A 13,784-nucleotide genomic window follows, 5' to 3' on the forward strand; every position below is an offset into this window, starting at 1 on the left:
CTCAAAAGCATTATGTGAAGTGAAAGAAACCAAGCACATATAAATGTTACATATTCCATTTTTTCAAATTCTAGAAAGGCAGAAACAATAGTGACATAAATTCTATTAGTCATTGCTGGTGTTCCAGGTGTGGGGAGGTAAGGGGCACAAGAGGAATTTTGTTATAGGGGTGCCTGGGTGGCTCAGTTGGTTAGGTGACTGACTTCGGCTCAGGTCATGATCTCACAGATCGTGAGTTCGAGCCCTGCTTTGGGCTCTGTGCTGACAGCTCAGAGCCTGGAGCCTACTTTAGATTCTGTGTCTCCCCCTCTCTCTACCCCTCTCCTGCTCACTCTCTCTCAATAACAAATAAATGTTTAAAAAAAAATTTTTAAAGGGGAATTTTGTTATAAACAACTTTATTAAAATATAATTCACATAGAGGCACCTGGGTTGCTCAGCCAGTTAACCATCCAATTCTTGATTTCAACTCGGGTCATGATCGCACAGTGGTGGGATGGAGCCCCGCGTCAGCATAGAGCCTGCCTGGGATTCTCTCTCTCCCTCTCTCTATGCTCCTCCCCTGCTTGTGTGTGCACATACACTCTCTCACTCTTTCTTAAAATAAATAAATAGACATTTAAAAATATATAATTCAGGGGCACCTGGGTGGCTCAGTCAGTTAAGCATCTGACTTCAGCTCAGGTCATGATGTCACGGTTAGTGAGTTCAAGCCCCGCATCAGGCTCTCTGCTGTAAGCTCAGAGCCTGGAGCCTGCTTCAGATTCTGTGTCTCCCTCTCTCTCTGTCCCTCCCCCACTTGTGCGTACTCTCTCACACTCTCTCTCTCTCTCAAAAATACACTTTAAAAAACCTTTAAAAATATATACATCTATAATTCACATAAATATATTTCACCAATTTAACGTGTACAATTCAATGGTTTCTAGTATATTTACAGTTGTGCAACCATCACCACAATTTTTTTTTTAAGTTTATTTATTTTGCGAAAGAGACAGAGTGAGCAAGGGAGGGGCAGAGAGAGACAGGGAAAGAGAATCCCAAGCAGGTTCTGTGCTATCAGCACAAAGCCTGATGCAGGGCTCAAACTCACCAACAGCAAGATCATGCATGACCTGAGCTGAAACCAAGAGCCAGACGCTTAACCAACTGAGTTACCCAGGCACCCCAACAACTAATCAAAAAATGTAGAACATTTTCATAGCCCCCAAAGAGAAACCCTGTGTATATTAGCAGTTGTTCCCCAAACTCTCAGAGTCACCTAATCCTAGGCAACCACTAATGTGCTTTCTGTGTCTACAGATTTGCCTATTCTGGATATTTCATATAGACAGAATCAACAATTTGTGGCCTTTTGCAGCTGCTTTCTTTTACTTAACATGATGTTTTCAAGGTTCATCTTACAGTATATATCACAACATCATTTATTCATGGCCAAATAATACTCCATTGTATGGTTATACCACATTTTCTTTATCAGCTGATAGACATTTAGGTTGTTTCCACTTTTTGGCTATTACAAATAACGCTGCTATAAATATTCATTTACAAGTTTCTATAGATGTATGTTTTCATTTTTATTGGCTACATGCCTAGGAGTAGAATTGCTGGGTCAATGGTAACTCCATATTTTAATATTTTAAGGAACTGCCAAGCTGTTTTCCAGTGGTTGTACTATCTTAACATTCTAATAAATAACATACGAGAGTTCCAATTAGTCCACATCCTCACCAACACTTGTTATTACCTCTCTTTGTATGTAAGCCATTTTAGTGGGTGTGAATTGGAAAAGGGGACTTTTTATAGTGAAAGAAACACTTTGTATTTTGATTGTGGTGGTAGTTCCATAACTGCATCCATCTGGCAAAACTCAAATTATATACCCAAAATTCATAAGTTGTGTTATAGGTAAATTATTTCTCAATAAAGATGAATTTTTTAAAAGGCTAACTTTACAATAAGTATACTTAGAAAATTATGAGTTTTCACTTTCACACCTAGGAATGTGTTATGATAAATGAACAAAGATTTCCAAGACCACAACTTGTCCAATTCACTAAGACACCCACATTCTTCTTTACAGCTCTACAGTAAAAAGCATTTAAGCTGTACTGATAATCATCAGCATCTCCATTACAAGTCTGTTTATTTGGGTCAGAATCATTAAGCTCACATGTAATTTAGTTGCTTCGTGTTACACCTTTGTTTTTATCTGATTCAAGATATCCGTCACTAACCCTTTTGATGTACTTTTAGTAGTTTATACCAAGTCCTATAAAAAGAAACCAACATTTCTTTTCAACAGTTGATTTAATTTAAGGTGAATGTAACTTGAATAGACTACAGCTGTTTCTGTGACATACTTTATCCTGACAGCTTAAAATTTTAAATGTAGTTATGTAGGATAATGGCTTTTCTATATATTGATGCCCAGATTGACTCTTTTAATTGCTCTTCACCCTTAGACTAAACAACCAAGGACTCCAAATACAATGAAGACACTAAAACAACTGAAGATACTTTAAATTTTCAAAATGGAAGTAAATACAGAGAAACAGCTACTTTTTACGTATGTCAATGAATACACAACTGTTTGATTTCTTCAGTCAGAAGCATAACCTAGAAACACCTGAATTTGGTAAAAGTGTTGCCCTGTAAACATGGAGACAGTGAGGCCTAGTGATTAAGAGGCCAAGCTTTAAAGTTCAAATTCCAGTTCCACCACCCATCAGCTATATGTCTTTATGCCAGCCACTTACCAACTTTGAGCTCTAAGTCTCCTTACCTATCAAACAGGGTAATGGTACTCACCTTTCCAGACTAGTGGTAAAGTGATGATAATGTATATAATCAACCTAGAATTTCATCTGAAAAATATCAAGCATTATTATTCACTCATTTATAAATTTACTTCCTATCTTTTCTATTTAGTACACTTCCCTCTCACTATAGCCCTCATAGGAAAAATCTTTAATTACTGGGTTCAAATAGATATAAACTGAGAATACTCTTAGATCAATGTCTCAAATTCAACACCATGACATCACAAAAACTAAAAAACTAAAAAAGCAGCACTTCTAAAACAGATATTCTCTCCTGGAAACTGTTTCTCCGACCAAAACAATTAAAGAAATTTAAGAGGAATATATATTTCCAGTCATAAAATTTACCTAAATCACAGGTTTAGCAAAATTTTGTAAAAACCTAAATGATTCCAAGTAGTAAAGGCCCCAACAAAAAAGATGAGGTGTCATTAAAAAAGAATACACAAGGCAAACTGAGAAATAATTAGAGCAGAAAACATTAGGGAGGCCTTAAATCTCATAGTTTGGCCATTTAAAATGTCAATAAGCCTGTTTCCTCTTTGCAAAGTACTGGTGATGACTATGAGCAAATGTCAGTTGGCCTACTTTTGGAAGGCTGCTGGTGTCTTGGTTGAACAGATTCTGTGCGTCTGTGTGCGTGTTTACAGGATTTATTTGTTTGAAGTTAGAATTTTAGAGCAAAACAAAAAAAAATTATAGCAAATCCTTCTGGTGAAGTTAATCAAAATTTCTGAATTCACACAGCTGAAAAATCAAACAGCTCTTCTTTGAATGTGATCAAAAAGCACATTTAAGTCATTTGAAAAGGATGAAACTGGTGGTTGTACCTTATGAAAAAGTACTCTGAAAATTTACAAAAATAAGCAAATGAAAAAAGTTTAACTTTAGAATTACCCTGCATGTTTGTTTATAGAAAAATAACTCTAGCCATTCATAGCATAAAAAACCAACAATGATTAGTATTTTTGACTGCCTGGTGGTCTGTTTATAATAAGTTTCAGAAAATACCTGGAATTTACCTTCCACTAGGAAAAACTGGGTTGGATCTTAGGGTTCTTTTTAAACCTTTAAATATTTTGAGATGTGAAATTGTAAATTCCTTATAGCAGAACAAAAAATAATAGTACCTTTCCAGTGATAAGTATAAATAACCCAGAAGAAATAAACCAAATTGGCTACCCAGTATTGTGGACGAGAGAACTTTGGCTCATAGACACTCGAAGAAACTTCTATCTCCAGAGTCCTTCTATTCTCAGAAAAAAGGTCCTAGCTTATAAGAATTAGTTCTAATACATTCTCAATATGAAGAAGTTCAGGTACTCAGTACACTGGACTCCTAAGGATAATGAATAAGATTTAATCTGCATTTCTAAGAAATCTGATTCAAGTCTGAGACTAAAATAATCTTTCTCCATAACCAATAAGAAAACAGCATGAATACAAGGCTAATATAACTTCTAATACAGTTACAAGCTCTATTACAGTTAAAAACAGCATTATTCATTTGGTCACTGACAAATGATTTTAAAAAAATACTTTATACAAAAGTAGAGCTCTAGTTCCTCTTTTGTGAAACACAGAATAAATACATTTTGTATCACTACTCATTTTCCACATAATTATGGAAAGCACTGCAGAGAAAGTAGTGATTAGATTGCTGTCTCATTATTCCAAAGAAATACATCATAGTATGGAAAACACCTTAATAAAGGAGAAACTTCCCCAAAAACCTATGAAAATCAGAAGATGTCAAGGAACAACCAAGAAAATATAAAAATAAAACAAATAACAAAAAAAAGTAAATTCAACTTTCAAGAAGAGTCAAGATTTAAAGTTAGACATGGTTATAAAATATGCAAAGATTTTCGTTGCATGAAACTAAAGACTGATAGATTTCATCAGATAACATGACAAATGGCAAACTATATATGAAGTTTACAGGATACATATCCATAACAATATATCACTAATAATAATCAAGAGCTCAATCAATCAGAGCAAAGGGTACAAATAAGCAAGGTATTAATCAGAATAAACAGCAAAAACGTGAAGATTTTCTACTCTTCCTAGCACTCAAAGACCAAAAAATTACAAATGAAAAGGGTTTTCCTCCATCAGATATGCAAAAACTATAAAGATTCATAATAGATAGACAGTAAAGGACAGAATTGGAGAAAAAAGGAATTTTCATGTACAGATGTCGGTATACTCTCTCTGAGAAGCAACCTTACAAGATGTATCAAAATTTTACACGTATATATTCTTTACCCAGGAATTCCCTTCTTTTTAATTTTATTTTTAATTTTTTTTAATTTACATCCAAATTAGTCAGCATATAATGCAACAATGATTTCAGGAATAGATTCCTTAGTGCCCGTTACCCATTTAGCCCATTCCCCCTCCCACAACTCCTCCCATAACCCTCAGTTTGTTCTCCATATTTATGAGTCTCTTCTGTTTTGTCCCCCTCCCTGTTTTTACATTTTTGTTTCCATTCCCTTACGTTCATCTGTTTTCTCTCTTAAAGTCTTCATGTGAGTGAAGTCATAGGATTTTTGTTTTTCTCTGACTAATCTAACTTAGCATAATACCCTCCAGTTCCATGCACATAGTTGCAAATGGCAAGATTTCATTCTTTTTGATTGCTGAGTAATACTCCATTGTATAGATATACCACACCTTCTTTATCCATTCATCCGTTGATGGACATTTAGGCTCTTTCCATACTTTGGCTACTGTTGATAGTGCTGTTAATAATATGGGGGTGCATGTGTCCCTTCGAAACAGCACACCTGTACCCCTTGGAAAAATGCCTAGTAGTGCAATTGCTGGGTCGCAGGATAGTTCTATTTTTAACTTTTGGAGGAACCTCCATACTGTTTTCGAGAGTGGCTGCACCAGCCTGCATTCCCACCAACAATGCAAAAGAGATCCTCTTTCTCTGCATCCTCGCCAACATCTGTCGTTGCCTGAGTTGTTAATGTTAGCCATTCTGACAGGTGTGAGGTGGTATCTCATTGTGGTTTTGATTTGTATTTCCCTGATGATGAGTGATGTGGAGCATTTTTTCATGTGTCAGCTGGCCATCTGGATGTCTTCTTTGGAGAAGTGTCTATTCATGTCTTTTGCCCATTTCTTCACTGGATTATTTGTTTTTCGGGTGTGGAGTTTGGTGAACTTTTTATAGATTTTGGATACTAACCCTTTATCTGATATGTCATTTGCAAATATCTTCTCCCATTCTGTAGGCTGCCTTTTAGCTTTGCTGATTGTTTTCTTCGCTGTGCAGAAGGTTTTTATTTTGATGAGGTCCCAGTAGTTCATTTTTGCTTTTGTTTCCCTTGCCTCTGGAGACATGTTGAGTAAGAAGTTGCTGCAGCCAAGATCAAAGAGGTTTTTGCCTGCTTTCTCCTCGAGGATTTTGGTGGCTTCCTGTCTTACATTGAGGTGTTTCATCCATTTTGAGTTTCTTTTTGTGTATGGTGTAAGAAAGTGGTCCAGGTTCATTCTTCTGCATGTCGCTGTCCAGTTTTCCCAGCACCACTTGCTGAAGAGACTGTCTTTATTCCATTGGATATTCTTTCCTGCTTTGTCAAAGATTAGTTGGCCATACGTTTGTGGGTCCATTTCTGGGTTCTCTATTCTGTTCCATTGATCTGAGTGTCTGCTCTTGTGCCAGTACCATACTGTCTTGATGGTTACAGCTTTGTAGTATAGCTTGAAGTCTGGGATTGTGATGCCTCCTGCTTTGGTTTTTTTTTTCAAGATCGCTTTGGCTATTCGGGGTCTTTTCCAGTTCCATACAAATTTTAGGATTATTTGTTCTAGCTCTGTGAAGAATGCTGGTGTTATTTTGATAGGGATTGCATTGAATATGTAGATTGCTCTGGGTAGTATTGACATTTTAACAATATTTGTTCTTCCTATCGAGGAGCATGGAATCTTCTTCCATTTCTTTGTGTCTTCTTCAATTTCTTTCATAAGCTTTCTATAGTTTTCAGTGTATAGATTTTCACCTCTTTGGTTAGATTTATTCCTAGGTATTTTATATTTTTTTGTGCAACTGGAAATGGGATTCCTTGATTTCTCTGTCACTTCATTGTTGGTGTATAGGAATGCAACCGATTTCTGTGCATTGATTTTATATCCTGCAACTTTGCTGAATTCATGAATCAATTCTAGCAGTTTTTTGGTGGAATCTTTTGGGTTTTCCATATAGAGTATCATGTCACCTGCGAAGAGTGCAAGTTTGACCTCCTCCTGGCCAATTTGGATGCCTTTTATTTCTTTGTGTTGTCTGATTGCAGAGGCTAAGACTTCCAATACTATGTTGAATAACAGTGGCGAGAGTGGACATCCCTGTCTCATTCCTGACCTTAGGGGGAAAGCTCTCAGTTTTTCCCCATTGAGGACGACATTAGCGTTGGGTCATTCATACATGGCTTTTATGATCTCAAGGTATGCTCCTTCTATCCCTACTTTCTTGAGGGTTTTTATCAAGAAAGGATGCTGCTGTATTTTGTCAAATGCTTTCTATGCATCTATTGAGAGAATCATATGGTTCTTGTCCTTTCTTTTATTGATGTGATGAATCACATTAATTATTTTGTGGATATTGAACCAGTCCTGCATCCCAGGTATAAATCCCACTTGGTCGTGGTGAACAATTTTTTTAATGTATTGTTGGATCTGGTTGGCTAATATCTTGTTGAGGATTTTTGCATCCATGTTCACAGGGAAATTGGTCTATAGTTCTCCTTTTTAGTGGGGTCTCTGTCTGGTTTTGGAATCAGGGTAATGCTGGCTTCATAGAAAGAGTCTGGAAGTTTTCCTTCCATTCTATTTTTTTGGAACACCTTCAAGAGAATAGGTGTTAACTCTTCCTTAAATGTTTGGTAGAATTCCTCTGGAAAGCCATCTGGCCCTGGACTCTTGTTTTTTGGCAGATTTTTGATTACTAATTCGATTTCCTTACTGGTTATGGGACAGGAATTCCCTTCTAAGAGTTATCTTAAGGGCTGCCTGGGTAGCTCAGCCAGTTAAGCATCTGACTTTGGCTCAAGTCACAATCTCATGGTTTACAGGTTCAAGCCTCTCATCAAGCTCTGTGCTGACAGCTCAGAGCCTGGAGTCTGCTTCAGATTCTGTGTCTCCTTCTCTCTTTGCCCCTTCCCCACTTATGCTCTGTCTGTCTTCCAAAAATAAATAAACGTTAAAAATAATTTAACAGCTATCCTAAGAAAATAATTCCCTGTATTTTTTAATTGCACATATATAGAAGTATGTAACAACATAACTTGCTAGGGGGAAAGTCAAAATTAATATAAATGTTTATACAAAGGAATGACGCACACACCCTAGAGCCAATACATGCAACATATGTAAAGAACTTGAATCAGGCCCTGGACATAATACTACAAGTTAATTTCATGCATGTTAAGGGGAAAAGTCAGGAAATGGATACTCTAAGCTGTGAACTTAGTATCTGGAGGAAGGAAGAAAAGGAAGGAAAGAAGTAACCTAGATTTATCTCTGATAACACAGAACCAAATGAATTTTCACTTTCTACAATTAGTATTGCTTAAATTTTTATCTTTTTTTTTAAGTTTTATTCATTTAAGTAATCTCTACACCCGATGTGGGACTCAAACTCACAACCCTGAAAGAGTCGCACACTCTTCCAATTGAGCCAGACAGGCACCCCTCTTTAAATTTTTATAATAAATATTTTAACTGGTTAGAATTATATGGTCTTTATTTTAAGATATTAAAAACATATTAAAGTGAAAGTGCTTTCTGATCCCACTCCTTGGAAATAATCATTACTAGCACAAAGTTTATAATCATATACATTTTTAACTTTACATTAACACATACATGCTAATATATTTTATTTCAAATGTGAGGTACTGAGATACTAAAAACCACAACGGCTACTGAGAGTAATGATACGAAGAATCTGCTTTGCTTGAAATAAGTTCTTGAAAATTTTTAAAAATAAATAACAGTTTTTATCTGATATTAGAATACCAATTGATTGGTCATACTTTTCTGAAATACTCTCATAAAAAATTCTAAAGCAGGTGTAGGTTCATTAAGAAAATAATCAATTATTGCTGACCATGGAAAGCACAAACTATGCTGATATGAGTAAATGCCCATTTATAGTATATTATATTTAATAATGACCTACCATGGCATAAGATGCCATCCAAATCCTTCAGTTTCTCACTTTTAAAGGACAGACTTTCCACAGAAACACCTACAGAAAGGGAACCTGCTTTTCTACTGGGTCATAATTTTCAAAAGATTTTACCATCTTTTGAAGCAACTTTTTTTTTTTAATGTTTTTATTTTATTTTTGAGAGAGAGAGAGAGAGAGAGAGAGATACAGAGAGAGGAGGGTACAGATGATCTGAAGCAGGATCCGCACTGAAAGCAGAGAGCCTGCTGCGGGGTTCAAACTCACAAACCATGAGATCATGACCTGAGCTGAAGTCAGACACTCAACCAACTGAGCCACCCAGGTGCCCCACCATGTAACAACTCTCAACAAATATTTATTAACACCTTGAAACAAGTACTTGGTGAGGTGCGAAAGATATGAAGACAGAATACAAATCTAGCCAAGAGGTACAGGGTGCCTGGCTGGCTCTGTCAGTGGGGCATGTGACTCTTCATCTAGGGGTTGCAAGTTCAAGCCCCATGTTGGGTGTAGAGAATACTTAAAATAATAAAATCTTTAAAACAAAAACAATCTAACGAGAGGTAAATGAGCAACTAAAATTAAAAAAAGGAGAGTAAATCGTACATCAGCACATACTGTTAAATTGAATATGGAGCAAAAAGGGTTAGCAGAACATGAGAATTCTAGAAAAGGAAATCGCAATGAAATGACCTTAAAGAGAATGGATCATTTGAGGAAATGAAAGAAGTTCAGTACAACTATCACAAAGGAGTACTATCAGAGCAAGGAAGAAGATGTGAGACACTCTTTAAGGATGGCTGAAAATGCATGCACCTGGGTGGCTCAATCAGTTAAGCATCCGACTCTTGGTTTCAGCTTAAGTCACCATCTCATGGTTCGTGGGTCCGAGCCCTGCACTGGGTTCTGTGCTAGCAGCATGGAGCCTGCTTGGGATTCTCTCTCTCTCTCTCTCTCTCTCTCTCTCTCTCTCTCTCTCTCTCCTCTCTCTCTCTCTCTCTGCCCTTCTCCCCTCTCATGCTGTCCCTCTCTCAAAATAAATAAATAAACTTAAAAAAATATTTTTTTAAAAGGATGGCTGAAAATGATGCTGGAAAAATACAGTGAGGGGATCAGTTCACAAAAGATCTAATGAACCTGGTATTCAACAACTGTGCTAAATTCACTTCTTAATTCTAAAGTTTATAGGTTCTTTTGCATTTTCCATATATACAATCAAGTTATCGATGAATAAAGACAATTTTACATCTTTCATTCTAGTATTTACACCTTTTATTTATTTTTCTTGCCTGTTGTAATGTCTAGGACCTACATTCAAAGATAAATAAAAGTTGTGGTAGAAGCTATCCCAAACTCAGCAGAAAGTATTTAATATATCACTATTAAGTATATTGTAAGCTGTAGGTTTTTTATAATCTTTATCATACTGAGGATGTTTCTATCCTAATTTGTGGAAAGGTTTTTTTAATCATAAATGATTACTGAATTTTAGCAAAGGTTTTTTCCACTTCTAATAAGATGCTCATCTGGGTTTTCTTCTTTGTTCTATTAATACAAATTACACTGAATGATGTGAATGATTTTCAAATGTTAACTAACCTTGTATTTCTGAAATATCTTACTTGGTCATGATATATCATTCTTTGCATATATCACTGGATTCTAGTTGGTAATATTTATATGTAAATTACATCAAGAAAGAAAGAAAAGAGAAGAAGAAGCAGAGGGGAGGGAGAGAGGATAAGAAGGGAGTAGGCAGAGAGGGAGAGCGAATTGTTGGGTATGAGAAGGTAAGATTAAGAAAAACAAGTTAGTATAGAGGTGCCTGGGTGGCTCAGTTAGTTAAGTCCAACTCTTGATCTCGGCTCAGGTCACGATCTCACAGTTTATGGGATGGAGCCCCACACTGGGCTCTGAGCTGACAGAGCAGAGCATGCTTGGAATTCTCTCGTGCACTCATGCATGCACATGTATGCTCTCTTTCTCAAAATAAATAAACATTTTTTTTTAAAAATAAGGAAAAAAAAGAAAAACATGATAATAGAAAAGAATTATTCAACAGAAGAGTTTATAATCCCGAGGGAGACAATCTCCCAAAAAGAACAGGAAAGAAATTGTTTTTTAAAACTGATCATTCTAGGGGCACTTGGGTAGCTCAGTTGGTTGAGCATCCGACCCAACTTCAGCTCAGGTCATGATCTCATGGTTCGTGAGTTCAAGCCTTGCATTGGGCTCTGTGCTGACAGTTCAGAGCCTAGAGCCTACTTCGGATTCTGTGTCTCCCTCTCGCTCTCCGCCCCCCCCCCCCCCACTAATGCTCTGCCTCTCTCTCTCTCAAAAATAAACATTAAAAAATAAAAATTAAAAAAATAAAAAATAAAATTAATCATTCTAAGGAGTATAACAGCCAAATAATGTAAGTACCTGGGAGAACAAATAAAACTAAAAGAAGGCATCAAAAAATAAATTTAAAGAAATTTTCTAAAACTGCACTAATTTTCATCCTCACTGAAGGGGCCCAGGACAATGTATGAGCTAAGAAACATCATTGTAAAGTTTGAGAACACTGGGAACAAGACTAACATTATGCTAGTTCCCAGAGAAAAACAAGCCATAGACAAAGAAAAAGGTATCAAAATGGCTTCAGACTCTTCAACCATAACACTAGATCAATGCCTTCAAAATTCTGAACACCATTTACAAAAAAGTATTTGTTAGCCAGCCAAATTAGCAATCAAGAATTAAGAAAGAATAAAGACAACTTCAGACAAACAAGATTTACCACACATCTTTTTTCCAGAAGCTACTAAAGAACTTACTACATCAAAATGATCACACAAAGCAAAATGGATGAAAGAGAGGGATGGGGTATTCTATTTTCCATTACAAATTTTATGTGATCAGTCACATGTAGAACTTCAGTGTAGAACTTCAATTAATCAAATACAACAAAAGTGATACATATGTAACTTTTGCACAAGAACATTTAGCTGTGTGAAATTATATTTTAAATATAATATATTTTTAAATATTATATTATAGAAGAGAAATCTTTTTTTAATTAGATAAAATAAATTAAGCATATTCAAATTCTACTACCAACAATAACTTTTATAGCTTTATACTCTCTCACGAAGTATTTCTGCCCAAAGTAAAAGTTGAAAAAGGTGGGAAATTAATAACTGACATATATAAAAGAGCTTCAAAAATGAACTGAAAGGAGAAAAATCTGCCTCTGAATTACATACAAAAGAAACAAAGACATAGCAGAGTCTTCTAATAATAAAGTTGTTCTTGAGTCCAACTATCCAAAGAGAAGGCTGGCTACTCCAAAAACCTTCCAGAAAAAGATGTTCAACAATCTTCCCTGTTAAAAGATTTCACCAAAACTCAAATGCAATAAAAATCAGAGCAAGAGAGAGTGAGAGAGAGCAAAGGAGAGACAGCTGAACTCTGGATGTGTCATATAGCCCAATAACAAGGAGAAAAATCTCTACATGACTGCAGGATGCTGTTGCCTTGTTACCTCCACCCTTCCCATTTCCATTAAGCAGATTTAATCGCTAAATTGATCCCTGACATTACTTACACATATGGTTAGTGCATAACGCACACAGTAGTAAGTTTTAATAAACTTCATTCTCACCAGTTTAGAGAATTATAAGCTAAATGAAGTATTATAAGGAAGATTATCCAACTTCTAGTAAACTTTAAAAACAGAATTAGACTTTTTAATATCTTCTTTTTAAAAAGATTTTAGAGTATGCAAACAAGATTAAAATGACTATGTTTTCATTGCTCGTGCAAAAACATTCTGAGTGAACACAGGCAAATTAATGAGAAAACATATCACTAAAGAGTCAGGAGTTATTAGGCACCCAAATAACATATTTAATTTAAACACATATTTGACTTTTTAAATCAAAACATACATAATATTTAAATACAACATTAAGAAGTATTCATTTTTAAAGCAGAGATTAAAGGTCAAAAGCCCGAAACTGTACTTCTGACAAGGCTGGAAATATAGACAGCAGACTTATCCAGAAGCGACATAATGGTGAAAACCAAGCTCTCCAAGGCAGTTTAAGAATAACTGCGAAGAAGAGCAAAGACATGAGAACAACAGAGACTTGGGGAATACCCATAGAAGAAAGCTAAGCCAGAAGCATAACAAAAGCAGTACAGTCAGCAAGGAAGGGATCTGGGAAGAGTGATGCCATGAAAACCAAGAGAGAAGAGGGTTTCAAGAAAGAGCCAGCAAAGTCAGAGGCTAAATTGAGATCAAAGAGGATGAAGATAAATCAAAACCACAGTAGAATGTGAATGGCCATATTGAATTGGTTAAGATTACCTATTTCCATCTCAACTGACAGAACAAGAATTTATCTTGTGGGGAGGAAAGGATGGGGCATGGACACTTGGAGGAAAACAGACTTTAGTTATCATTCTTGCTGTCTGTAGTCCAAGACCAATAAAAGAGAAACTCCTAAATGATTTGTTTCTTCTCAAGGGCTACACTCACCAAACTGTGGAGCAGGCAAGATTCTAGCCGCTCGAATGGGGCCATGTCGAACAGAAAAGAGCTCCTGCGCTTCCCCACTGATCTGCATGAGAAGACAAAAAATTTCCGTAAATGAAAATACAGGTCAGAACATGATTATATGAAAACAAGATCTCCTAAATTTTATCACAATTTTTTGTCTGAAATGTAATATATGTATGTACACACAGAGACACACACATTTATGGTT

At 36.0% G+C, this 13,784-nt stretch overlaps 1 protein-coding gene across 10 annotated transcripts in view; it reads right to left on the reverse strand.

Annotated features, from left to right (window-relative positions):
* BCAS3 (BCAS3 microtubule associated cell migration factor) overlaps positions 1-13,784 on the reverse strand; it is a 611,080-nt gene that overhangs the window by 544,220 nt on the left and 53,076 nt on the right. For all 10 annotated transcript variants that reach the window (XM_049637825.1, XM_049637821.1, XM_049637826.1 and 7 more), the window contains one exon: positions 13,556-13,637. In XM_049637825.1, the coding sequence (XP_049493782.1) occupies positions 13,556-13,637 (82 nt within the window). The remainder of the gene's footprint in view (positions 1-13,555; positions 13,638-13,784) is intronic.

This window comes from Panthera uncia, chromosome E1 (genome assembly GCF_023721935.1).
Source record: "Panthera uncia isolate 11264 chromosome E1, Puncia_PCG_1.0, whole genome shotgun sequence".
In the NCBI taxonomy this organism is placed as follows: Eukaryota; Metazoa; Chordata; class Mammalia; order Carnivora; family Felidae; genus Panthera; species Panthera uncia.